This window comes from Mustela putorius, unplaced genomic scaffold (assembly GCF_011764305.1).
Source record: "Mustela putorius furo isolate JIRA1106 unplaced genomic scaffold, ASM1176430v1.1 tig00003834_pilon_pilon_pilon, whole genome shotgun sequence".
Taxonomy (NCBI): Eukaryota; Metazoa; Chordata; class Mammalia; order Carnivora; family Mustelidae; genus Mustela; species Mustela putorius.
Window position 1 is genome coordinate 84,500,552 of NW_025421987.1, and position 27,427 is coordinate 84,527,978.

Here is a 27,427-nt window from a genome sequence, read left to right on the forward strand (position 1 = left end):
CACTTTCCACATGTGAGATGCATATTTTTTGCAGGTATCCAACAAACTAACAAAATTCAAAGGAGGTCCCCACAGTGAATGACATCATATGAAGAACATTTAAGGGGCTTAATGTTTACTTAAAAATGGGATTTAGGAAGCAAGTCTATAAACACTTCAGAATTGCCCTTAAAAAATTAAAAAAAAAATTTTTTTTTAAACCTGCCTGGCATTAGTCAATACTCAAAGTCCATCCCAAGGCACAACAAATCATTCATTTATTCAACAAACACTTATTCTGCATTTCCTTAGAGGGAGGCTGTTAGGTAACAACAGACTGGTAATGTCAAGTCTAGGAGCAGAGATAAGACAACCACACAAAAACCAACCAACCATAATAACACAAGGGAGAGAATGAGAGGTGTTATGAGAGTAGAACAAAATCTACTTTGGAATTCAGAGGCAGGAGTCTTTATTTCCCACTGGCAGGATCAGAGATACCTGGAGAAGGAAGCATTGAGTTGAGCTTGAAAGGTGTTTACTATTTTTGTGTGGAGAAATATATTAAGGGGTCATTCCAGGTGGAGAGAAAGCAGACACAAAAATTTAGAGGCGGTGGGGCGCCTGGGTGGCTCAGTGGGTTAAGCCTCTACCTTTGGCTCAGGTCATGATCCCAGGGGCCTGGGATCGAGTCCCACATAGGGCTCTCTGCTCAGCAGGGAGCCTGCTTCTCCTCATCTCTCTCTCTGTCTGTCTCTCTGCCTATTTGTGATCTCTCTCTCTGTCAAATAAATAAATAAAGTCTTTTAAAAAAAATTTAGAGGCGGAAAGAGAGTCAGACAATATAGTGGAACAAAGCTAAAGAAAGAAGAGTAAAGAGTAAAGAAGAGTAAAAAAATGTAAAAGAAGTAAAAGGAGCGGGGCGGGGGGGGTTGGGGTACCAGGTGGTGGGTACTATAGAGGGCACGGATTGCATGGAGCACTGGGTGTGGTGAAAAAATAATGAATACTGTTTTTCTGAAAATAAATAAATTGAAAAAATTTAAAAAAATTTAAATAAAAAAGAAGTAAAAGGAAGGTAAAAGAAGAATAAAGAAACATACATGTAAAAATATTAATTATTAGGGGATAAAACCAGAAGAGTGCCAAATAAAGTACAAAGAGCTCATACTCCAAGCTACAGAGAATGACAATGTAGAGGTATAATTAAAGGTTTTAGGGGGTGCCTAGGTGGCTCAGTTGAGCATCTGTTCCATCTCCTAGATGGAGGTCCCTCTTCCTCTTCCCCTCCCCCTGCTCATACTGTCTCTCCCTCTCTCAAATAAATAAGGGTTTTAGAAAATACAAATGCTGTGTGTTTATTCCTGGTATAAGTTGGAGGCAAACAAAGAAGAGGCAGAAGACTTAGACAATGGTTAGTCAGGAGGAATGAAGTCCTGAAGTGGGTCACAGGAAGGTCTCAGTGGGAATGGACATTAGGAGAGAGACCCATGAGATTATTTCAGAAACTGAATCAACAAATTCCAGATCTGAATTGTCAAATCTAAGATACTGTGAAAGCAGAGCAGAGGAAGAACTGGCTGGGGGCACAGAGGTGGCAGAGTGAATATGGAAGCACAGTGTTATTACCCAGCTGAGTGTTTAGTATAGAATGAGGGAGTGTTCTCACCATAGTCTTGCTCCCAGCACTTCTCAACCCTCTCCCAACTCATCACACCCCTCAGGCTGCTCAGCAAGAAAATGCCTGAAAAGAACAGTCAAACACTGAGCCAATCCACTCTCGCAGATGCTAGGTTACTCAGTGAGACTGGTTATTCAGTGAGACTCTCCATGAAGGTAAAGGCTGGCTGCCCCCTCAATCAGATCCCCAGACAGACATCTAGACAGTTGCCTTCTGGTCCTGAGCCCACCATTCATTACCTCTGAAATCTTAAAAGATGTACTAAGTCTCAATTTTTTCATTTGTAACACAGGGATGATAATCTATTTCACGGGTTTGTGAGATTACAGGAGGATATGGAACACTGCGAGACACACAAATGCCAGAGGTCATGAGAAGCTCTCTGACAGCAGAAACTACAACAAATTCATGTCTGTATCCTTCATGGAACTCTAGAAAAAGAAGGAGCAAGATAGGCGAGAAAATACCAGAGCCTGGGCCCCACAGGCAGCCTGGCGTTCACCAAGGAATACTGCCTACCAGATCTTTGAGAAGATCCCACATCCAGAGAAATAAGTGGAACCTTAATAATCATCTACATCTACCTCCTCCCTTAACAGATGGGAAGTTTCATGCTGAGAGAGGCCCAGTGATCTGTCCAAGGTCTTTAGTGGCATATGGGAATATGAACAATAACACATTACATTTTAGATGGTGCTTTTACCCGTATCAGCTTACAAATAGGCTTCGAGCTGGGTGGGAAAGAATTCTTAAGATTCCCATTTTTAGCCTGAGGCTGAATGACTTGTCCAGGAAGGATTCAAATCCAGACAGTCATACCCCCCAGTCCACGGCTCTTTCCCTACACAGCAACTGCACGCACGCACAATTTCAAGCAAAATCATTTCAGCATTCAATATATTTCAAACTCCAAATTCTGTTTGTTTCATCCTGCCTCCAGCAACATTTGACATTCAGCCTTCCCTAGTAGGATTCTAACGACCTTCTGTCTTTTTTTTTTTTTTAAGATTTTATTTATTTATTCGACAGAGAGAGATCACAAATAGGCAGAGACGCAGGCAGAGAGAGAGAGAGGAGGAAGCCGGCTCCTCTCTAAGGAGAGAGCCCAATGTGGGTCTCGATCCCAGGACCCTGGGATCATGACCTGAGCCGAAGGCAGAGGCTTTAACCCTCTGAGCCACCCAGGCGCCCCACGACCTTCTGTCTTAAAGAAAAACCAGTTCCACAGCCACGCTGGCACCAGAAATATTTTTTTTTAATGAATCATCAAAACTGGGTCTTTCCAGATAAATCATCTTCACAAAGTATATCCCCACATGTGTATCATTCAAGATGTATATCATTATTGCACTAAATACATTGGATTCGGGTGCTCAAAGAGCAACAAAACCCATTAATTGAAGCAATATATAATATATAAGTACTAAGAAGGCAGTTTTAGCAAATGGGCAGAACACTGAAGTAAAGACTTCCAGAGTTTAAAACTAATTTGCATTATGGAAGGTTCTCAACATTAAGGGACCAACATTGAAAATTATGCCGATAATTCTAGTCATCTGCATCCAAAGAATCTCTACCTGAATGTGTTTTTATGTGAGGGAAGAAAATGCTAAGAAGCAATCCACGTACCACTGTCTCAATGCCCTCTTTACTGAACAGGGCCTGTCCTCCCACCACAATCCTTATTGCAGGAGCAAGGCATGCATGTTCTGCTGCCCTGTTTTAACTCAACGGAAGAGGATTAACACGGCTCAGTCTCCTAAAGGCTGCACTGGCTTGTCATCCGGGGATCACCACAAGTGCGCGGACACCTCCAGGAGCTAGTTTCAACGCGCGCGGGCGCCAGGCTGCGTACCCTCCACCGTAACCTGCGTTTCACTACGCAGGCTTGTGGACAAGCCTCCGCGGTAGGCAGTAGTTTCTGCAAAGCACCTGCACTCGCTCAAGTTCCCTCTCCTTCTCGTTATCTCGTAAACGGCGACACAACTCCCCACCCCCGCCGGGTCAGCGCGGGTAACGGATCCTAACAGCCCAGCAGCCCTCAGGGGACCAGGCACCTGCCTGGTGAAGGCACCGGCCCCGCCGGGCGTGGAGAAAGAACCCCAGGGATGCCTGGCACTGGCCGCCCCCCGCAGCAGCGAGGCCGAGACGCCCGGCCCGCACCCCACCGCCTTCCCACGCAGGGCGCTGCCGGGGGGCTGCCAGTGCCGGCGAGCGCGGGGAGGAGACCCGCCCCAGAGACTACGCCCCCACCTCCATTAATAAAACGCAAGGGGCAAAGAAGCTCCATTTACCGACATGAGTGATCACTGTGGCCAGTCGCCGGCTGAGCTCCTGGGGGGCCATTTCTTCCTGTAACCAAAACCGCATTTCACCGAAAAGCCACTCAGTGTGTAAACAAAACAAAGCAACACGTAAGTGTTCCTGCGGCTGTCACGGATGGTGTTTCAAAGACATCTCCTCCCGAGGATGCGCTGCCCTCACGCTCTTCCTCGCTCTCTTCAGGCACGAAACGAGTCCCTCCCAGCCCAGGCCAACTTTGCTGGGCCGCTCGGCCAGCCACGCCCTTCAGGGGATTGTCTCAAAGACTAAAATCCAGCAGCTTTCCCAACGTAACGTCTGGCTTTCGGAGAGAGGGAAATGGCAATTGTGGACGTAAGAAAAACAAGTCGCCCCAAATCCCGCTGTAACTGCGCGTCGGGCTGCCCCGGCCGAGGGAGCGCCCCGCTCTCTGGCTTTGCTGTCCCGGTGGGTCGGATCTTCGGCGCCGCCTTCCGGTGGGGTGAGGAAAAAGGCTGCTCCGCCGGTACGCGGAGGGAGCTCGGAGCCTGCGCGCACAGGGCGGAGGAGCGGGAGGCGCCGGAGGAGCCCAGGAGCCGAGGAGCTGAGGAGGGGAGGAAGGGAGGGCGGAGGCGGCGGGCGGCCCGAGGACCCTGCTCCTCCGCGCCAGCCGCCTCACGCCCCGCGGCGCGCCCAGCGCTCCCGCCTCCTCGCCCACGGCTCCCCCGCCTCCGGGAGCGCGCACGCGCCCGAGCGCCGTCTGTTGCCAGGTGGAGAGCTGCGCCCCTGGCCCTGCGCGGAGCCCGCGGGAGTGGGTCGACTCACGGCGCGTCCTCGCCGCTTTTGGGGAGAGGAGACAGCGATTTAGGAGCTCCTGCTGGTACCGGGGGTCTGAGCACCTGCCTCGGCTCCCCTCCTTGCCTGCCAGGTGCCTGCAGAGTGGCCGAAGCGAGGAGGGGGCTGACAGGGAGAGGCGCAGCCATCCCGCCGGGCCGGCTGCTCGCACGGCCGCCCCTACCCCAGGGCTTGTCTCGCGCGGTAATCGGCTTGCGCTGGACGCACCTGCCCTCGGAGCCGGGAGCGCGGGCTGTGCGCCGACAGGGCTGGGCACGCATGTGCGCACACCCATCTCCGCCGTATGGGCCTTTTCCTTTGTGCAGCTACTCCAGGGCGCCACCGCTCCGTCTGCCACGGTCAGGCGCGCCGAGGCTCCATCCTAACAAGGCTCTGGCAGAGACCCCACGCGGGGCTCTCCTCCCTGTCAGCCCCGGGAGCGCCTTCTCTGGGCCGCTCTCCCGCAGCAGTCGACGTCCTGCAGCTTCCTCAGATGGCCCCAGATACTACCTGACGGGTAGCGAAAGACTAACCCCGTGCCGCAGAACTCCACAGCCAAAGCCTAAGCAAACGCGAATCGGGTCAGGTTGTTCCTCAACCCATTCTACAACAGGGGACCCTGAGGATCTGGTCGCAAGAATGCCACGACCATCACAACTTCTTTTTTCCCCGCAGATTTAAGGCTTTTTTTGTGTGTGTGTGTGTTGTATTTTATTTATTCGACAGAGAGATCACAAGTAGGCAGAGAGGCAGGCAGAGAGAGAGAGAGAGAGAGGAAGAAGCAGGCTCCCTGCTGAGCAGAGAGCCCAATGTGGGGCTCAATCCCAGGACCCTGAGATCATGACCTGAGCCGAAGGCAGCGGCTTAACCCACTGAGCCACCCAGGCGCCCCCATTACAACTTCTAAGCCAATGCCAGGAAGCTCAGCTTTCCTCTTTGACATGTAAAAAGCCAGACCCCAAACACCTCGGATCTAATTTCAGATAGTGGCCAGTCATCCCTGGGATGTGAGGACATTTTTATGTTTTCTGTAACAACTGTGAGCTGTGGTTAAGAGACGTTTCTCCACATATAACTTGAGTTTCACGTGGAAAATTACTCTCTCCTCTGAGGTGCGGTCTCCGCACTCTGCCTGCCCAAGTAGAGAAACCATTTTCATAGCAACCACTTGAAGATCCAGGAAACGGTTAAAGACACAAAGAAGTAAGACAACTCTGGGTTGCGTTCCCATGGTGGTTTCTCTGCCTGTTCAAGAGTCACAAGTATTTTTGAGGAACCAAAGAAGTGTTTCTTGACGATCATAGTCAGAACCCCAGTGCCCAGAGTCAATTGTGAGTTTCCATCACTAGAAACAAGCACATTGCTAAGGAGGCAGATGATGTGCAGCATTCTGGCCTTTATGGATCTGGTGACCGGCTTCCTGGACAGGCCCTTATGTGTGAAAATTATGAAAAGGAGGGAGAGTGGGAAGGGGGAAAGAAGAGGGGGCAGAGGAAACTGATAAATAGGAATGAGAGAGAAAAGAAACTGCACTCCTTTCCCACATCTGCACCTTCACAATCTTCAAAGGTTTCCATGGAGATGAATTGGCTGAATTTATGACAAGATGTAGCAGGCAGTGCCTGTCCTCAGAAACCAGTTCTGTCCCTCAACTCTAACATGTGCTCTTCCAGGGCCCCAACTGCTTTATGTGGGCTATGAGGAGGTGGGTCTGTGGTCTCCAAGTTCCCTTTTCCAGTACTGAAATCCTGACATTGTAACTAAGAAGATATGACTGCTCAGTGTGCAACAACCCATACCTTGACTTTTCCCCAAGAAAACAAATGGTCATGGTCTCCATTGTTCTTGTGAATACGGACATTCCTATTGTCTTCTCTTCTTCCTCTACATCCTCCTCCTTTTTGTGCCTCATTTTCTCCTTCCTAATTATGATCTATTTCCTATGTCTGACAAATCACATTGCTCCAATATCTGGCAAAATCAAGGAACAAGCCAGAATAGTCTGCCTCCTTCTCCAGTAAATCACTAAGCAATCAGTCACATCCGTTGCACATCTATCATATGCCCGGGGTTGTGATAGGTAGTGTCAAGTACAGCAACTGCCACCACCATATAGTAAGTGACTACTCTGCCTGGTGCAATGGTAGGCATTTCACAGATGTCATTTAAGCCTCACAACCACCCTTTAAGGGCTTTAGTCTCATTTTACAATGTTGCTAGTACAAAGACGAGACTGTGTATTACTAGTCTTATGAATCTAGACTTTTCTCTGCCTTCAAGTAAAGATTTGCCTAAGCTTGGAAAGAGAAACCACCTCCAAGCACTGCCAAGGTAGATTTCATCTCTGTTCGTGAACTTTCAGCACAATGAAGAGAAAGAAAGGACCCACTTTGGGTGACACAGATGAGGGTAAGGGATGCCTAGGCATCACTGGTTCATCCAGTAGAGTCTAGATACATGGTTTTCAAAGTAACAGAATCACCTAAAATACAGCTGGTTTGTTTTTAATACAACTTCCTGGCTCCAACCTCCAGAGATCTGACTCAATAGTATGGAATGGAACCCAAGAATTTGCATTTTGAACAAGTCCCCAGGGAAAACTGATACTGCTGGTCCTTGAACTACATTTTGAGCATCACTGGCCTAGAGCAGGGTTCTTTCAATTTCTTAGATTGCAAATCACAGTATGATATAAATTTTACCTCAAGACACAGTAGACATACAAACACATAATCAAAACAAAATTTGTATGAACAATTTCTTTTCCTTCTTTTTCCTACACATGAAGCCCTGAAATACTTTCTATTCAATTTCAGTTTTAAAAAACAATGGCCCAGGGTGCCTGGGTGGCTCAGTTGGTTAGACATCTGCCTTCAGCTCAGGTCATGATCCTGGGGTCCTGGGATCAAGCCCAGCATTGGGCTCCCTGCTCAGCAGGCAATCTACTTCGTCTTCTCCCTCTGCTGCTCCCCCCCACAACTTGTTCTGTGTGTGTGCATGTGTGTGTGTGTGAGAAAAAATTTGAATGAATTTTAAAATGAAATGAATGAATAAATTTTAAAAATTGAATGAATAAATTTTATTCATTTATTTCATTTATTTAAATAAATTTTGTTATTTATTATTTATTATATTTATTTAAATAAATAAATTTATTATTTCATTTATCATCAATGAAAATTTATTTATTTATTTAAATTTATTGTATTTATTATTTATTTAAATAAATAAATTTATTATTTCATTTATTATCAATGCAGATCTATTTATTTATTTATTTAGATTTGTTATATTTATTTATTATATTTATTTAAATAAATAAATTTATTATTTCATTTATTTAAAATTTATTCATCAAATGAATAAATTTTAAAAATTTTTTAAATTAAATTAAAATTTCTTAAATGGCCCCAATTGGGGAAATTTGCATTTAGAAAGTAGGGTATTTAGTTATGTAAGAAAATGTCCTTATTCTTTTAGAGATATATACTGAAGTTTTTAGGGATGAAATATCACTGTCTGTAATTTAAGCTACCTTAGCAGGGAGAATAAATGAGATGAATACTAGGAAATGTTCATAATTATTAAATCAAGGTAGTAGATGGGTTGTTTAAATATTCTACTTTTATGCATGTTTAAATCTTTTTCATAATAAAACGTTTTTTAGAATGATTGTTTGGACCTACTCAGGTGCTTGTATGACCTCTAGGGAGCTGCTACCAGCAGTTTGAAAAGCTCTGGGCAAGGGCAGAGCAGAGGAAAACAGAAGAGGGAGAGAAATGGTAGAGATAAGGGAAGGAAGGGAGGGAGAAGGTGACAGGAGATGGAGGATAAGGGAGGTAGAAGTGCACTCTGGGAGGGGGGAGGAGTACCACAAATGCCTCAAGATAATGTCCCTCTGAAGGGCCTCATCCTCCACATCCCACTCTATCTTCACTGTCATTCTGCATTGGACCCTGGGCTACTTGGCAAGGAAAATACCTTATTCAGTTCTGTAAACCCCACAGTTCCTGGACCAAGCCCAGAATTAGAGAACATACATCAGTCAAAGCTTCTCATTTCACAGAGGCCTTGGAACTGTTTCAAGGTTGCAATGTTGCCTCTTTCCCCCAGTGCTGCCGAGTAAGATAACCCTCTCTGTGCCGGGAGCCCGGCTGTTCTCATGTGTAAGACCGCATTCCTGTCTAAAGAGTCACACCATAGGGCATCTAATACACAGCTGACTGGATAGTCACCTGGACTCACACCATCCTGACAGTCATTCCACTGTCACCTTGCGTCTCCTAAAAACAGCTGCCCCTGGCACCGGAGAGCATGTGAGCATGCAAGTGCATGTCCTAGGAGGGGGACAGGACAGCTGCCTGTACCTCTGTACTTTCACTCTCCTCCCCCATATATGTCCTCTCTCATATTTAATCTATGGTCAAAATAATGTATTTTCTTTGCAGAACACATTAGCAAAGTACAAAAAACTGAAAGGAAGAGGTAGGAAAAAAGAGAATTGATCATAATTCCATCACCTGTAGGCCACTTGGAATTTTATTTTTTTTAATTATTTTTATTAACATATAATGTATTATTTGCCCCAGGGGTACAGATCTGTGAATCATCAGGCTTACACATTTCACAGCACTCACCATAGCACATACCCTCCCCAATGTCCTATACCTACCCACCTCCCACCAGCAACCCTCAGTTTGTTTTGTGAGATTAAGAGTCTCTTATGGTTTGTCTCCCTCATGATCCCATCTTGCTTCATTTTTTCCTTCCCTACCTCCCACAACCCCCTGACCTGCCTCTCAAATTCCTCGTATTAGAGAGATCCTATGATAGTTGTCTTTCTCTGAATGACTTATTTTGCTTAGCATAATACCCTCTAGTTCCATCCATGTCATTGCAAATGGCAAGATTTAATTTCTTTTGATGGCTGCATAGTATTCCTGTGTGTGTGTGTGTGTGTGTGTGTGTGTGTGTACCACATCTTCTTTATCCATTCATCTGTTCATGGACATCTAGGTTCTTTCCATAGTTTGGCTATTGTGGACATTGCTGCTATGAACATTCAGGTACATGTGCCCTTCAGATCACTACATTTGTATCTTTAGGGTAAATACCTAGTAGTGCAATTGCTGGGTCCTAGGGTAGCTCTATTTTCAACTTTTTGAGAAAGCTCCCTACTGTTTTCCAGGGTGGCTGTACCAGCTTGCATTCCCACCAAAAAAGGTTCCCCTTTTTCCGCATCCTCCATTTGGAATTTTAAAGTATATTTGATGTATTATTTTCATTAATAGACTTTTTATTAGGCCTTTTTTAGGCTTGCAGAAAATACTAAAAATACCCATAAACCCAGTCTTTCAAAACAGTTTCTCATATTATTAACATCCTTTATTTGTGTGGCATGTGTATTACAATTGATGAACGAATACGGATACATTATTATAGACTAAGTATATAATTATACATAATTACAGACTAAAGTCTATACATTAAGCTTCACTCTTTGTATTGTACTATTCCATGGGTTTTGACTAATGCCTAATGTCTTGTATGTATCCGCCATTACAATTATACAGAATAGTTTCACTGCTTTAAAAATCTTCTATGCTCCACTGAGGGGGGGGTCATCCTCCCTTCCCCTCAAATTTGGAGCAACCACTAATATTTTTACTGTCTCCATAGTTTCACCCCTTCCAGAATGTCATATAGCTGGAATCATACAGCATGTAGCCTTCTCAAACTGGCTTCCCTCACTCACCAATATGTATTTAAGTTTTTCTGTGTCTTTTTATGGCTTGTTAACTTGTTTCTTTTTATCACAGAATAATATTCCTTATATTCTTTTGTATAGCAGTATCTGTTTATACATTCCCCTACTGAAGAACATCTAGGTTGTTTCCAGCTGGGGCAATTATGAATAAAACTGCTGTAAACACTGTACACAGGTTTTTATGTGGGTTTAAAATTTTTTAAAGATTTTATTTATTTATTTGACAGACATAGATCACAAGTAGGCAGAGAGGCAGGCAGAGAGAGAGAGAGAGGAGGAAGCAGGCTCCCTGCTGAGCAGAGAACCTGATGTGGGGCTCGATCCCAGGACCCTGGGATCATGACCTGAACTGAAAGCAGAAGTTTTATGTGGGTTTAAAATTTTTAAATCATTTGGGCAAATACCTATAAATGCAATTGCTTGGTTGTACCTACCTTTGTAAGAAACTACAAACTGTCTTATAAAACCATTAACATACCCAACAACAGTGAGTGAGAGTTCTTGTTGGTCCACATCCAAAGTAGAATTTGGTCTTGTCAGGATTTTGGATTTTGGCTATTCTAATAGGTATTAGTGTTATCTCATAGCAGTTTAAATTTGCAACCACCTGATGATATATGACAGTAAGCAACTTTTTGCATGCCTATCAGCATATCTTCTTTGGTGAGGTATCTGCCCACTTCCCATTCTTTTTTTATTGTTAGGGGATTTTTTTTTAATATTTTATTTACTTGACAGAGAGAAAGAGAGAGAGCACAAGTAGGCAGAGAGGCAGGCAGAGAGGTGGGGGGAGCGGGGAAGCAGGCTCCCTGCTGAGCAGAGATCCCGATTCAGTGCTTGATCCCAGGACCCTGAGATCATGACCTGAGCTGAAGGCAGAGGCATAATCCACTGAGTCACCCAGGTGCCTTTTATTGTTGAGTGGTTTTTTTTTTTGTTTTTTGTTTTTTTTTTTTAGATTTTATTTATTTATTTGACAGACAGAGATCACAAGTAGGCAGAGAGGCAGAGAGAGGAGGAAACAGGCTCCCGGCTGAGCAGAGAGCCCAATGCGGGGCTCGATCCCAGGACCATGGGATCATGACCCCACCAGAAGGCAGAAGCTTTAACCCACTGAGCCGCCCAGGCGCCCCTTATTGTTGAGTTTTAACAGTACTTGGTATATTTTGGACAGAAGCCCTTTATCAGATACATGTTTTGCAGATATTGTCCCCCAGTCTCTGGCCTGTCTTTTCATTCTCTACAGAGCAGAAGTTTTTAATTTTAATGAATAATAATTTATCAATTTTTTTTCTTTCATGGATCATACATTTAGTGTTATATCTAAAAGTCATTACCAAACCCAAGGTCACCTGGATTTTCTCTTACATTTTCTTCTAGAAGCTCTCTAGTTTTGTGTTTTATATTTAGGTCTAGTCCATTTTTAGACAGTATCTGTGAAAAATGTAAGGTTAGTGTCTAGATTCATTTTATTACATTAGACTCCTAGCTTTTCCAGCACTACTTGTTGAAAAGACTATCTTTTTCCATTGAATTTTTATTGTTCTTTGTTAAAAATCAGTTGACTATACCTGTGTGGGAATATATCAAGACATTTTATTCTGTTCAACTGATCTATTTGTCTATTCTTTCACCAACATCCTGCCATCTTGATTACTGGATGAGAATGTCTACAGCTGGGGGCAGATGGGTGGCTCAGTCAGTTAAGCATCTCCCTTCAGCTTAGGTCATGATCCTGCAGTCCCGGGATCAAGCCCTATGTTGAGCAGGAAGCCTGCTTTTCCCTCTCTCTCTACTTTTCCCCACTGTTCATGCTTGCTTGTTCTCTGTCTTGTGAGTTCTCTCTCTCTCAAATAAATAAAATATTTTTAAAAAGACTGTGGTCACTATATCAGATATATGTGTGTTTTATTAAATTTTGCTATCAGTATTATACTCACTTCATAAATAGAATTTGGAAGGTTTCCTTATTTCTGTGCTCAGGATAGAATCAATAGCAACCAACTCATCTGTTCCTTAATGTTTCTCAGTAGAATTTTCCTATGAAATAATATAGTCCTGGTGATTTTGTGGATGGAGTTGTGGGAAAATAAAGTGTCCTGACAACATCTTTTTATTCTATGGTAACTAGCCTATATAGATTTTCTATCTTTTCTGGGATGTTTTGATAAATTATATTTTCTTGAAATTTCATCTGTTTAATCTAGGTTTTCAAATATATTACATAGAGGTGAGTGATGTGATGCCATATAATTCTATTAATTTTTTGCTTCTGTAATTATTTCTCCTTATTTTTATTTTGATTGTACTTCTTCTGTCTACCCAACTGTCTTTTATATTGTTATTTTTTCATATCTTATATCTATGAGTATTCCCATTTCTATTTTCTAATTTATGAATTTCTTCTTTTGTCCTTCCAAACAACAACCCACCGCATGGGTTCTTATAGCAGTTATAGTCATAATTGCCAAAACTGGAAGCAACCTGTATGCCCTTCAGCAGGTGAATGAATAAATAAACTGTGGTACATCAAGACAGTGGAATATTATTCAGCACTAGAAAGAAATGAGTTACTAAGCCATGAAAAAACATGGAGGAAACTTAAATGCATATTGCTATGTGAAAGAAGTGATTACTTACTGAAAACGTAAACAGCTACTGTATAATTCCAACTACATGACTTTCTGGAAAAGGCAAAACTACAGACACATTTTAAAAGATCAGTGGGAGTGCCTGGGTGGCTTGGCCGGTTAAGTGCCTGCCTTCGGCTCAGGTCATGATCCCAGAGTCCTAGGACTGAGTGCCAAGTCTGGCTTCCTGCTCAGAGGGGAGCCTGCTGCTTCTCCTCCCATGCTCCTCCCCTCTGCTCATGCTCTCTGCCTCTCTCTCTCTCTCTCTGTCAAAGAAATAAATAAAATCTTTAAAAAAAAAAAAAAAAAGATCTGTGGTTGCCAGGGTTATGGGGGAGAGAGGAATGAATAGGCAGAGCACAGAGGATTTTTAGGGCAGTACAACTACTCTTTACGGTATTACAATTGTGGACATATATCATTAAAAATTCATCTGAACTCATAAAAGTACACCAAGAATGATTTCAAACAAATACAGTCTTTCAGTGATAATGATGTGTCAGTGTAGGTTCATCATTGTAACAAATGTATCACTCTGGTGGGAGATGTTGATAATGGAGAAGGCTGTGCATGGGTGGGGGCGGGGAGGTGGGTACATGGGAAATCTCAGTATCTTCTGCTCAATTTTGCTATGAACCTAAAACTGCTGTGAAAACGTCTACAGACTTGCAAGTAGAAAATGAAAAAGTTCTGGAGATCTAATGCCCAAGATAGTCACTATAGTTAACAACACTGTTTTATACACCTCAAAGCTGATAAGAGACTAGATCTTAAATATTCTCACTATGCACAAAAATAATTATGTGACTTGATAGAGGTGTTAGCTAGCGTTATGGTGATAATTCTATCGCAATATATAAATGTGTCAAATCAACCCACTGTACACCTTAAAGAATGCGATATGTAATTTATATCACAATTTTTAAAAAGCAAGTCTATTTAAAAATTGTGTAATTTCTGTTTTGAGATGATTCGGAGGAATTTCTTAATATGTTTCTCTCATTCTTGAAAACATAAAATTTTGTATTCTTCTTAGCCCACATTCTGACAGCTGTCTTCCCTTCTTCCCCTCAGAGCCTCTAAAAATTAAAGATCATGGAAGGTTCCTCGCCCTAGAGCCCGCGACAGAGAAATAACCCCACGGATCACAGGTGGACACATCTATCCGACCCCAAGGGCCTAACGAGTCCGAGGACGGATCCCACATCACCCAGCAGGAGATGAAGGCGGAGAAAAACAATTGACCAATCGCCATCACTGAATTGACCAATCGCCATCCTTGAAGCCCTGCTCTGTTCTTTGATTGGCTTTAATGGTGACGCCCCGTTCCGAATTCCTTGCTCGGATTGGTCTACTTCTTGCTTCTGACCTGGATGGTGGCCAGAGGAGGACAAGAGACTTCCAGACAGAATGGAGGGACGATTTGGGTGACATCTGAGACGCAGTCGCACACCAACATGCAGCCGGGCTCCGGGGACGTGGCGGCGGCCTCTGTGGTCTCGGTGCTGCTGATGGCGACTGCGAGGAGCGGGTGGCAGCGCCTCCCGAGCCCGGCGCTGCGGCGGAGGTAACGGTCGCGCTCTGGGGCGGGCGATGTTTGGCCTGCCAGCGCCCAGAGAGGTGAGGAGGGGGCGGAGGACCAGAGGAAAGAATCCGCGAGACCCGGGGTTCTGCTTTCAGTCCCACCCCGAAAGGTAATCATTCAGATTACTTCTTTCACGTAGCAATAATGCATTTGAGTTTCCTCCAGCCTTCCGTCTCCCCCCGCCCCACCCCAGTTCACCCGTCAGCCCGCTGCCTGCCTCAGTTTCTCTACTGGGGCACGGGGGAGATGGAGGACGGTGGAGCTGGGCTTGCCATTCTCCATGCTCCCCTCGCCGTGGAGATACCAGATTTGGCAATAAAAATTCCAGAGGAGGGGGACGTGGGTGGCTCAGTCGTTAAGCGTCTGCCTTTTGCTCAGGTCCCGGTCCTGGTGTGGGAGTTGGAGCCCCCGGTGGGACTCCCTTCTCGGCCGGGAGTCTACTTCTCCCTCTGCCCTTCCCCCAGCTCATGCTCTCTGTCTCTCTCAAAGAAATAAATAAGATCTTTTTTAAAAAATACAAGATGGTAGTTAAACTTAAAATTTCAGATAAACAATTATTTTTGAGTATAAATATGTCCCCAGCATAAAGAGAATTTTAAATATAAAACATTATTTATTTGTTATTTGTCTGAAATCGAACTGGGTGTGTTGTTTTTTATCTGGCAACCCCAGACTAGAATAACACTTGTACACCTCCTAAGCATTTACAGCCTAGTTCCCCAGCAGAACCTATGTGGGGAGTGTTGTTGTAATCCATGTTCTGATGAAACCTGGAGAGACTTGTCCAAGGTTATGCAACTAGTGGGTGATGAGACCAGGACACCTTAAAAATTTCAGTTCTGCTGTCCTTCATTAGGAGAAGATTCCTCAGGAGTTCTTATTGTTGGAATAAATCGGGTTAATAAAAGCAAACTTACCTCTCAGAGGGCTGGAGAGTTAGTTCTCCTCTGTAACGTTTACTTTATATTTTAGGGAAGAAGTAACTGTATTACACTGTCGAGGAGTACAGCTCTGTGACGATGAAAGTGTATTTTATAATTAATAAACAGTGTCATATCATTTGGCTCTGATGTCAGCATACAAGGTTATATTCATATGTATTGCAGGGATCCACACATCACTATGAAGGTAGGGATTAAGGCAGTATATCCTACAGAGGCTAAGGACTCAAATTCTGGAATGAAACATATCTGGTTCAAAGCCTAGTTCCCCCACTTTGATGGTAGAGGCAAGTTACATAATCTCTTTGGGTCTCAGTTTCCTCTTCTTTAAAGATGATAATAATTATATCCACTTCATAGGATTGTCAAGTGCCTGGAATATCAAAAGCAATTATTTTAGCTATTATTAGCTATTACATTTGACCTTTAGTAAGTGTGAATCTTTGGCATACCAAATTATTCTACAATTAATTTTTAACTTATAAACTTTTATTTTAAATTTAAAAAGCCAAGCAATTAAAAATATTATGGATGTCTGAATTTCAGTAAAAAAATGTACTGTTCAATAATGGTTAAAACAAGTATTTTTTACCAATTTTACACCAATTTTACAAGTATTTTTTACACCAATTTTACCAAATGAAATATCCATAAGCTGGGCTAATAAAATATTTATTTAGCAGTCTTGTTCATTTTCCCCATGCATAATTTTTTATATTGTTTTTATTTGCATTGTGTTTTAAACAGAAGAAACTAAAACACCATGAGAAAGAAAACTAAAAGGTGACAGGTAAAACTAGAAAATAGTCAGTGTTTGTTTATAGTAAGGTAGACATAATATGCTTTAAAAAACCAGAACTCAAGCCTTGTAGAATTTTATATATTTTGCATATTGTTTTATTTCCTTAGTGTTTACAGTATTAAAATAAGTTACTTTCAGCAGCATCTGGGTAACTCAGTTGGTTAAGATCTGACTCTTGATTTCTGCTCAGGTTGTGATCTCAGGGTTGTGAGATCGAGCCCTGAGTAGGGCTTTGCTACTGGACCCTGCCTAAGATTCTCTCTCCTTCTCCCTCTAATCCTCCTCCCTCTCCACGCAGCGCGCGCGTGCTCTCTCTCTCTCTCTCTCTCTAACAAAACAAAACAGTTTACTTGCAGACTATTTGCTAAAATTCCTCTTGGGAATTTTTTGCAATTTTTCTGCATAAAATAACAAAACTTTTCCACCCTCTATGGAGGAATGTGGAACTATGAAGATTGAAGTTTTACTCTTAGCGACTACTCTTTATTATAACCCAGGTGATTGTAAACGAGTCACTTATCATATCTGATCCTTAATTATTTGTAAAATCATAACAAAAACCTGATTCTGGCTCCCCCAAGGTTTGTAAATGCTGTCAGTTATTACTAGCTATTTGTCTACCAAAGAAAACTGCGACCATGAATGAATCTAACTATTTGTCTTTGTGCCTGCATCAAGCTTCTTCTAGAAGAGCTAGAGAAACTTGTCTGCTGAAGTCTTGGTACTAAAAGAAATTTGTGGTAGGCAATTTCACCTGAGCATTGAGCACCCCATTCTTTCAATTTATGCAACTGCTTTATCAGATTCTCTTCAGTCTTTTCAAACATCTGACATTCCTTACCAGCCATTCTCAGGAAGTGGCCTCAATGTTACAGAGGAAAGAGAATACCTGAGTTCCGAGGTTCCTCCCTGCAAACATTAGTGTTTCTATCCCCCTACCAAAGTCGTCCATGTCATATCAAGGTTCAGTTTGGAGTCTCATAGTCCCATAGTAGTTTAATAGAGCATAGGCTCTAAAGCATTTTTCCTGAAAATGCTATTCTCCCTTTCATTAGGGACTGTGTTGTGCTTCCTTGCTGCACAACGCACTGGGCTAGATTGGGGCCTGCACATCACACTGGCTTCTTACTCCATCTGTTAGACCACACAGAGTTTAAGGCTGGAAATCAGACACACATCATTCAGCAACACAATGATCAATTTTCCCTCTGACAGCTTCAGCTGGAGAAATTTTCTGCTGGGAAGCTCATCCTCAAAGAGAAAGCTGAGACCACTGCGTTCAGAATTCAGATGTGACATAAGGTATAGAACGCTTTTCTATTTCCTTGATTATCATGTTTTTGTGAAACTTCATTTAAACCTGCTTTTCTTTCTTAGACAGCATTTTCTGCAGATATGTTTTATTACCAAGTAGAGCTTTGCACTCATAAAGGCTATATATACCTTAACCATTCCCCTAATGTTATAGAAATGGGTCTCTCACTGATGACCACACACTAGGTCTTCCTGTACCCTGTGCTGGTCCCTTCTGGTATATTTTGCTCACTCCTCCACATGTGGCTGTGTCTTCCATATCTGCAGCCACTTCCTTGGACACTGGAGATAGAGATAGAGTCGTGCTCCAGTGGACCCCGGCTAGCTGGCTCATGGTTTCTCCTTCTAAATCACACCCTGGAGGCTCAGATGCCCTTGAGTTCGCATGATTTATTGTTGAGTTGCTTCCTCTTCTCTTCACCATCCTATGACAGAAGTGTTGGTTTACCTGGAGACTTAAGCACCCCTGTAGAATCATGGATCTGAACATAGGAAGGACCATGACAAGAACTCCTGGCTGCTGCATACATGAGTTGGCCTCCCGCCCCCCAACAAACACCCTGCTTAGCATCCTCACTAAATTGTGGCCCAAACTCTTTCTAACACTTCAGGAAGCTGGAAATCCATCACCTCTTGAAAGTAGCTTAGTACAGTTTCAGTTAGCCATTAGAACGTTCTTCCCTCTAAATGGAGTCAAAACATGTGCTTTCCCAAATAACCCTCATAATTTTTCCCCAGGTTAATTTTGATCTTCAGAGCATGAGAAAAAAGAATCTCATCTAGTCATCCATTTTATATTTAAAATTCTTAATTTCCAGATTCATTTAACTAATTCTCATTGAGTGCTTTTTGTGTGATCTTTCATCTTCTAGTAAATGAAAACACAACTACATATTTCTCACAAGAGATTCTTGGGCTTGAACAAACTTTTCACTTTGCCTTCCTCTTTTAAAAATTAGTAATTAGCACAGATAGAAGCTCCAGATTAAATTACTTAAATTTAGCAGAGCTGGAGCTCTTGGATAAATCAAAGACCTCACACTCAAATGTCTGCAGGGAGCTGGCCCAGCGACATAAGTGAGTAAAAAAGCCAGTTTTTTTTTTTTAAGAAAAACAAGGACAGGGTGCCTGGGTGGCTCAGTGGGTTAAGCCGCTGCCTTCGGCTTGGGTCATGATCTCAGGGTCCTGGGATCGAGTCCCACATCGGGCTCTCTGCTCAGCGGGGAGCCTGCTTCCCTCTCTCTCTCTCTCTCTGCCTGCCTCTCTACCTACCTGTGATCTCTCTCTGTCAAATAAATAAATAAAATCTTTAAAAAAAAAAAGAAAGAAAGAAAAACAAGGACAGGTAGAGATCCAGTGATGTGCAGGGCATATGCCCATCTAAAGAGGGCAGCCACTCTTTAGTTGCCATCAGAGGATAAGGAACAAGATTACAATCTACTATTTTTTCAGTGAAGGTGGAAATTTGGATTTGCATCTGAAATTTTCTCAGAAAGCATCTAATTCAGTTTGAAAACACTGTGCAAAGCAAAGAAAACAAAGGAGCTGCCAGTTTATAACTTCTGTTGTTTCTCTTCTGTAAATTATAAATGTTAGTAGGGTTGATATTCATATTGTGAATTTTAATTTGATGACTTTTAATTTGAAATGATTTTGGACTTACAGAAAAGCTACAAACGTGGACAAAGAATTCTTATATTCTTTACCTAGATTTCTCAAGTGTTACTATTTGTAACACATTTATTTTATTCTCTGTATATAAACACAACTACATATATACACACACACACACACACACACATATATATATGCTTTTTCTGAAGCATTTGGAAGTAAGTTACTGACATTAAGCCTCTTTACCCTTTATTATTTCAGTGTGTGTTACCTAGAAATAAGGGCATTGTCTTACATCATAACACAATTACCAAAATCAAAAAATAACAGATATGATATTGTTTATAGACTTTATTCAGATTTCATCAATTGTCCAACTTATGAATGTTTTACCAAAAAAAAAAAAAAAAAAAAAAAAGAAGATAAGTGGTTGTTTACTGGTCCAGAATCTCATATAGCATCACATGTTGAATTTAGTTGTTCTGTCTCTTTGGCCTTCTGCATTCTGGAACAGCTTCTCAGTCTTTGTCTCCATGATTTTGTAGGTTAGGTGATGAAGTGATTTTTGGTATTCACAAGTATATCCAGATAGAGATCTCTGCGTATACTAAAAATACATGAGTAGTGGATGGTGCCAATCACTGAGAATGGAGGCCAGTTTTTTAAATAGAATATCCCTCCATTGTGGGTTTGTCGTTGTCGTCCCCCCCTCCCCCTGCCCCAACACTTCTCACAAATAAACTCAGGCTATCCATTTGGGAAAGAAATACCACACAAGTGATGTTGTGTTCATCTCAGTGCACCGTATCAGGAGGCTGGGCAAGCTGAACTCTCAAGCGTGTTGCCCTGAAGGTGGCTCAATCCCAAAGAACTCTGAGATCAGTGTAGTCAATCCTTGGGTTTGTCCTTCCCAGGTGATCAGTCCTTGTGTGTTAACATCTGTACCCTCTGGCATTGCTTCATGGCTGCCTGCCAGGGCAACGTAAATCCTCAGAGGCTTCAGGTTTCACAAAAGTGAAGAACAGCTTAAGATTTGGTGTGAAGTAGGGGCGCCTGGGTAGCTCAGTGGGTTAAAGCCTCTGCTCTTGGCTCAGGTCATGGTCCCAGGGTTCTGGGATCGAGCCCCACATCGGGCTCTCTGCTCGGCAGGGACCCTGTTTCCCCGCCTCTCTGCCTACTTGTGATCTCTCTCTCTCTGTCAAATAAAAAATGAAAAAATTTAAAAAAAAAAGATTTGGTGTGAAGTGGTGGTCCATTCAGAAACTTCTTTTTAATTATTGCCCATATGCAAGCATAGAGTTTTTGTTTCAAATTAAGCAGGAACTAGTTTGAAGGGCTCTATCTCACCAGACTGAGATTCCAAAACTTTCTTTTCTTCAGGGTAGACAGAATCCTTGACCTTTGTGTTATTGTTAAGTCTAAATGAAATTTTGCAGCATGAAAACTGCAATGATCTGTAATTAGTTGGGAATCTTAGTAGTCTGTGATATATCTGTGGCATGCTGTCTATTTTCAATGTTCACTGCTATTAGCTATGGAATAAAGCTTTTCTTAACAAAGCTGTAGGCTTTATGAAGATCAAGGTTGTATGTCATAGTTTCCTATTGGAAAGATTTCATTTTTGGTTTTTGGTGGTTTTTAAAAAATTAACATATATGTTATTTGTTTCAGGGGTACAGGTCTGTGATTCATCAGTCTTATATAATACCCAGTGCTCATTACAACACATACCCTTCCCAGTGTCCATCACCCAGTTACCCCAACCCCCAACCCCTTTAATCTTAAAGTAAGTGATAATCAGTGAATACATAACAGAACAATTTGCCTACTTAGAGGCAAAAACAGAACTTGTTTCCCTACTTACATATCCTGCACATAGAAGAATAATTCAGGAAATGTGTGTTTGGGTTCTCTGGTTCTTTAACTGGTATCTCGAGGAACTGAGGATCCCAAGTTTGTAAAGACACAAAAGTCTAATTAAAAATGAGATTCTGAAAGAGATTTTACCATGAAGCAGTTTGATAATTCTGTGTTTTAAACTTAGGAGAGACTCTGTGTTCACCTGCTTAAAAGCTGTTTGCAAACCAGAATCTGAAACTAAATGTGAGCTGTTCAGCATTTAGCTATGTGCTTCAGAAATTGCTTGCTAGAACTTGTTTTTCTACAACATAATAATTTAAGGTTTGACTTTTAGATCCAAATGGCAATCCCGGCACTTGACTACTGTGTGGAAACAACTTGTCATGCCTGCATTGTGGAAACAGTGTTCAAAATGAAATGCACAACATACAAGCTGAAATAGCACTTAGAGTTGTTGGTATTTCAGGGAGAACACCCAATACATTAAATACAAGATATCTTTGTAAGTATCACCGTATTTTTCTGTGGGCATTTTTAAACTAGTGATATTTGCGGTATGGGAAGGAAAATAATTAGCCTACCTATTTAAGCCAGTTGCCATGGGTGAATACCTTGACATGAAACTAGGACTTTTCTTTAATAAACTTTATATTTTAGAACAGTTTTAGGTTCACAAAAAAAAATTGAAAAGATAGTTTAAAAAGTTTCCATATACCTTGTCACCAGTTTCCCATATTATTAACATCTTATATTAATATGGTACATTTGTTAAAATTAACTAACCAACTGACCTTGATATAGTATTATGAACTGAAGTCCAGAATTCACTCTGATTTCCTTAGTTTATACCTAATGTCCTTTTTCTGTTCCAGGATCCCACCCAGGATACTCCATTACATTTAATTGTCAAGCTCCTCTTGGCTGTGACAGTTTCTTAAATTTTCCCAGTTTTTGATGACCTTGACAGTTTGGGGGAGTCAGATATCAGTCAGATATTTAGTAGGATGTCCTTGTATTGGAATTTGATGTTTTTCTCAAGATTAGACTGGGCTTATGGGTTTTTGGGGGGAAGAACCCAGAGGTAAAATGTCATTTCATCTCATTATATTAAAGATTACTACTGTTGATGAAGAAGCAGATAAAAATTCTGCGTCCAGGTATTAAAGGTTAAATCCACAAGACTTACCAGAAAGTAAATACAAGTATTCAGGTGGAGACATGATTTGTCTATTGCTGGCAGGTTGGGTTACTTGTTACAATATAGCTGTAAAGTGCTATATTGTCCTTGCCCCTGCTGAAAGCAACTGTTTCCTACAATCTCTGTCTAGCTCAATTCTATAGTAAGACAGGGACGCTTGGTCTCAAACATTATTCCTTCATTATTATTATGATAACTGTTATATCTGCTTAATTGATATGTCAACATAATTAGCCATCTCTATTTTTTTAAGGTTGGCTTGCTTTCTGCCTTAATGTCAATCAATATGTTGGAAGTTATCAAGAAGTTCAAATTCTGATGAAGAAGGAAGAATTAACCCATGAAATTGTCAACATTTCATAATATTTTTGAAAAGGGGTAATGTTTTTCTAGTTGATATACATAAAAATTATAGCCAGAATTTTTTTTTACCTTCTTACTTAAGCTCTCTATTAAAATTGCAGAAACTAGTGTGATGTCTTTGTATTTGTAATAAAACCAGCAGATTAAGCTCAAGAAGGAAAGTAACTATACCAGATAATAGAAAAACTGAAATGAACCTCTTTCTTAAGTCTGTCATACTTTGTTTTAAGATTTGGGATGAGAATATCTGTATTTAGGCAGAATTAATCTAATGAATTTCTGACTGGTCCCTTCCAATGAAAGGATGAGAGTTAGAAATCAAATGGTTTTTTATTCCCACTCTGATAGGAATTACCATTTTCCTCTCTGAAATACTGGAGGGAAGAAAATTGTGTCCTCCCTGTGTCAAATGACAGACCACACATGCTGTTCTTTTTCAGAGCATGGCACAAAGTGTAGACTGGCTTCTGAGAAAATGCATGCTAGGAATTTCAGTATCTGATGTGCTAAGAGTAATTCCTCCCTAGTATAGGAAGTTAAGACACTGTTAACATGTAACCATTTCCTTAATGAACTGATGCAGGACCTAGATACAATGTAGCTGTAAAGTGCTGCCTTGTCTTTGCCCCCTGCTCAAAATAAAACTGTTACCTTTCTAGCCTTGTCTGCTATGGTACTTAGCAGCCAGGGATGCATGGTCTCAGACATGTTTACCAAGTTGAACACTGACTTGATGAATGACTCTCGAGAATTAAGGCTTGTTAATATTTTGTGGGTGGTGATAGAAAGAAAGAGACATTATCAAGAAGGAATTCAGATAAGGGACAAGCCACATTTTGATTACTACCAACTTACTGGTATTTCAGTTCTTTATTTAACCATATTTATCTACTGCAGTTGGTTTTGAGGGGAAGATTTTTAACAGTCTTGGTCAAATATAGCTGTGTGGGGGAATGAAAACTACACTCCAGTAGTGAGGTATATGATTTATATGTGGTTCATTACTATTTTATGGCCTGGAAGATGTGCAGTACTTGCTTTTTAAATCAGAATTTGAATGTCTACTATCATAATCTTGGGCTCTTGATTTTTATGAACAACTAGTTTATGGTTATAAACTATGACCTGCCCACTACTTGTGAAAACTATATTCTCAGCTGACTATTTGTCACCTTCATTTAGTATTTTCTTTTATTCCAGTGAAATTAATTTATATATTGTGTGATTTTGTTAGCCAGATAACCTTTAAAATCATGCATGTGAATGAGGAAAATAATCTTATCACCCAGTAACATGATAAGATGTATTTAAATTCTACTTGGGCAGATTTATGGTTGATCAGAACACTGTAGGAAAACAAATGTGAAATGTAACCTAGACTTTGGGTTTTCTGCAGTTGATATTCAAAAGAAAAATCAATAATGCTGTTAGATCTGGTTGCCTTCTCTTACACATAAGTCTTTTGTTGTTGTTGTTGTTGTTGTTGTCCTGTTATTCATATCCCCTGCTTTCTTGATGATTCTTCTATAATTGGGATTTTGTTAGCATTTACAGGTAGAAATTTACATCGACTCTGGCTTAAATACAGTGGTTTTATTACTAAATAAATTGATTATGTCTTGCTACTGAGGTAAGAAGAACTTTGTTTCAAGAAATAATAGGAGGCAGTGTTCCAGAATGGCATTGGTTTGATTTAGGACATGGTTTCATGAGCGAAACAGCATATTGTTTGGATAGAATGAGTCAGTATTTCCATATTTGTTTTTCTCTTGTCCTGTTTATTGGATCTTTTAAATTGCTCCAGCCAAGACATTTTTGATTGGTCATATTATCTGTTTTAGTAGAGAACTGCAGTGATAAATATATCCCAGCCATTTGTGTTACGTGTATGAGGTAAACTGAGCAGGAAACTGTGATAAATATAGGTTACCATAACAGATTTTTGGAGCTTCCTTACACACACACACACACACACACACACACACACACACGCACACACTGTAAAAAGTTTTAAGTCCTACACTTTGTCTGTCCAATAGAACTTTCTGCAGCGATAGAAATATTGCACATCTGTGCTGCCCAACAAAGAAGTGACAAACCACAATGTGGCTATTAAAATGTGGTTAATGCAACTGATTAAATGTGTTTTCTGTTTAATTTTAATTTCAATATCCACATGTAGCTAGTGGCTGTTGTTTTGGACAACATAGTCCAAACAATAGCCAACATTCCAGAGTTTATATTTGCAGTTGGTAGTTCCAAAATTGTGTCAAAATGAATTATGTAATTGTTCTTTTTGTTTAGTCCCTCTGCATCCATCCCAGGCCGACAACTGCTCTTGGGTGGCCCTCTTGGGCACTGGCTTTAATTTCACTACCACAAACACAATGCTGCCATCTGCTTTATAAATAATAATACTTAAGATGCTTGATAGAATCTGATTTTGCAGCCAAAGGAATCCTTCTGCATATCTACAGAAGGATTCTTTTTCTTTTTCTCTATCTATTGCAATTAGCATCTAGTTAGAAGCACTTTATGTATAATCCTGGCAGATAAACCATATTGTCTTTGATAAGCAATATTCTGATTGATAATTTTTCTTTTGTTCAGAATTGGCAGTGGAGGTTGATTTGGGAGAAAAGCTGTGGCCATAAACATTGAAGAAGATGAGCAGATTCTTTGTGACATTGAGACTTTCTACAGTACCACAGTGGAGGAAATGCCAATGAATGTGGCTCACAGCACTCACTCTTGTGAACTAAGAGATAACAATGTGCATTGTGTTTTTTTCTTTGGGGATATTTGAAGCTTGTCTCAAAGCTCATAATGGATCAGAAATACAGATTTTGATAATAATGTTACTCTTACTCATGAGCTCATATGAGGAAGGTCATTGGGTTTATCTTCTTTAGAATTAGAATAATGGACTTGGATATTAAAGGTGGGATTATAAAAGTCATTCTTAGAAGTTTATTTCCTAGTTCTGTAAAAATGGTTACCCTGAACGTTCTCTGTCATCTAATACTATATTTGTCGCCTGGACAATATGTGCTGTAGAAAAGAAGTCAATTCTATTAAGCTAGTGTATCTGCTTTTATTGTGTAGTCATTAGACTGAATAGAACAAACTTGAAAACAGACTTGGTTTTTTTTTTAAGTATTTGAATTCTTTTTCTTTGGTATTGTGTTTTTATTTCATAAAACATTTTATTAGTGGTAAGTGCGCACTGGAGCCACCCCCCTTTTTTTTTTAGATTTTATTTATTTGAGAGAGAGAGAGAGAGCATGAATGGGGGCAGGGGCAGATTCCCCACGGAATGCAGACCGATGCGGGACCCAATCCCAGAACCCAAGATCATGACATGAACTCAAGTCAGATACTCAACAGACTGAGCCACCCAAGCACCCTGCACTGGAGCCTTTTGATAAGCACCAGCAACAGTCATATTCTGGGGATGAACCCCAGAAAAATTGCCATATTACATATTGAATACTCAATATACTGTAATAAGGCATATTGTATTGTAATAAGGAATATTGAATTGTAATAAAGAATTTTTTAAGTGGTTTGGTCCTTATTCCTTAAAGAATTATACTTTTTGCCACAATTCCACATTTTCCAAGGAAAAAGATAAAAAAACAGCAATCTGTGATAAAATTTTATTCTAGTTACAAAACTACACTGAATGGATACAACCCATGTGGCTTTTCATAAAAAGTTGTAATAGTTCCAAGTTAGCTGCTGTTTGGCCATGGCCCGAAGACTAGTCAGTCAGTCAATTACAAATGTTCGTCAGCAACATCTGCTAAGCATTATCTGCTTCGTTGACAAAGAAGAAGTATTAGGCTGTAAGATTTCTCCTTCTGGTATGGCAAACATGTTCTGGTATATACAAAGTAGCTACTTAACAGCAAGATTTTCTATGTTAATAATTAATCAGTAGGGGCGCCTGGGTGGCTCAGTGGGTTAAAGCCTCTGCCTTCGGCTCAGGTCATGATCCCAGGATTGAGCCCCGCATCGGGCTCTCTGCTCAGCAGGGAGTCTGCTTCCTCCTCTCTCTCTCTGCCTGCCTCTCTGCCTACTTGTGATCTCTGTCTGTCAAATAAATAAAGAAAATCTTTAAAAAAAAAAATAATCAGTAAAGTTCTTTTTCCTGGAACAATAACATAGAGTTGCTCTAATAGGTCCTATTGGGGAAGAATTGACACTGAGCATGACCCTTGTTTCTTCTTACTCACAAACTACTTACTGAGCAGTCTTTATGTTGACCACAGTTCATAACTGGTCAAAAGAACCACTGACAGGCAGTGACCATTCCACCAGCTGTTTTGATTGGTATCACACAGAAAGGACTATGGTGGTGAATTTCTAGGTGAAAACAACCCCCACCCTCGCTTGCCACTTTCATAAAACCACTGCTGTGACAAATAAGGCAAATGCTCGAATCCTTGGAGGTATCAGACCAATTAAAAGTCACATCATTGTCTTCAGTAAGTAAATGTACAAAAGGAAATCCTAAATAAGGAGAGGCAAGGGATGACATTTACCCTGATGATCACTCCCTATGAAGACTAGAAGG

The 27,427-nt window shown here is 41.2% G+C and overlaps 1 protein-coding gene, 1 long non-coding RNA gene and 3 other non-coding genes across 6 annotated transcripts in view; 4 read left to right on the forward strand and 1 right to left on the reverse strand.

The window, feature by feature from the left end:
* MCF2L2 (MCF.2 cell line derived transforming sequence-like 2) overlaps positions 1 to 4,702 on the reverse strand; it is a 247,975-nt gene extending 243,273 nt beyond the window's left edge. For both annotated transcript variants that reach the window (XM_004745499.3, XM_013052557.2), the window contains exon 1: positions 3,955 to 4,702. In XM_004745499.3, the coding sequence (XP_004745556.2) occupies positions 3,955 to 4,030 (76 nt within the window). In that variant the 5' untranslated portion in view covers positions 4,031 to 4,702. The remainder of the gene's footprint in view (positions 1 to 3,954) is intronic.
* Positions 4,703 to 14,545: 9,843 nt separating this feature from the next.
* On the forward strand, positions 14,546 to 26,413 carry LOC101690903. The gene is made up of 5 exons (XR_198928.3): positions 14,546 to 14,865; positions 17,715 to 17,801; positions 21,622 to 21,789; positions 22,739 to 22,863; positions 25,459 to 26,413. It is a non-coding gene; the product is annotated as an uncharacterized LOC101690903 (long non-coding RNA).
* LOC123394631 lies at positions 22,526 to 22,656 on the forward strand. Its single transcript, XR_006609384.1, has one exon. It is a non-coding gene; the product is annotated as a small nucleolar RNA SNORA63 (small nucleolar RNA).
* On the forward strand, positions 22,916 to 23,094 carry LOC123394654. The gene has a single exon (XR_006609405.1). It is a non-coding gene; the product is annotated as a small nucleolar RNA SNORA81 (small nucleolar RNA).
* Positions 23,426 to 23,556, forward strand: LOC123394630. The gene has a single exon (XR_006609383.1). It is a non-coding gene; the product is annotated as a small nucleolar RNA SNORA63 (small nucleolar RNA).
* Positions 26,414 to 27,427: the final 1,014 nt, after the last annotated feature.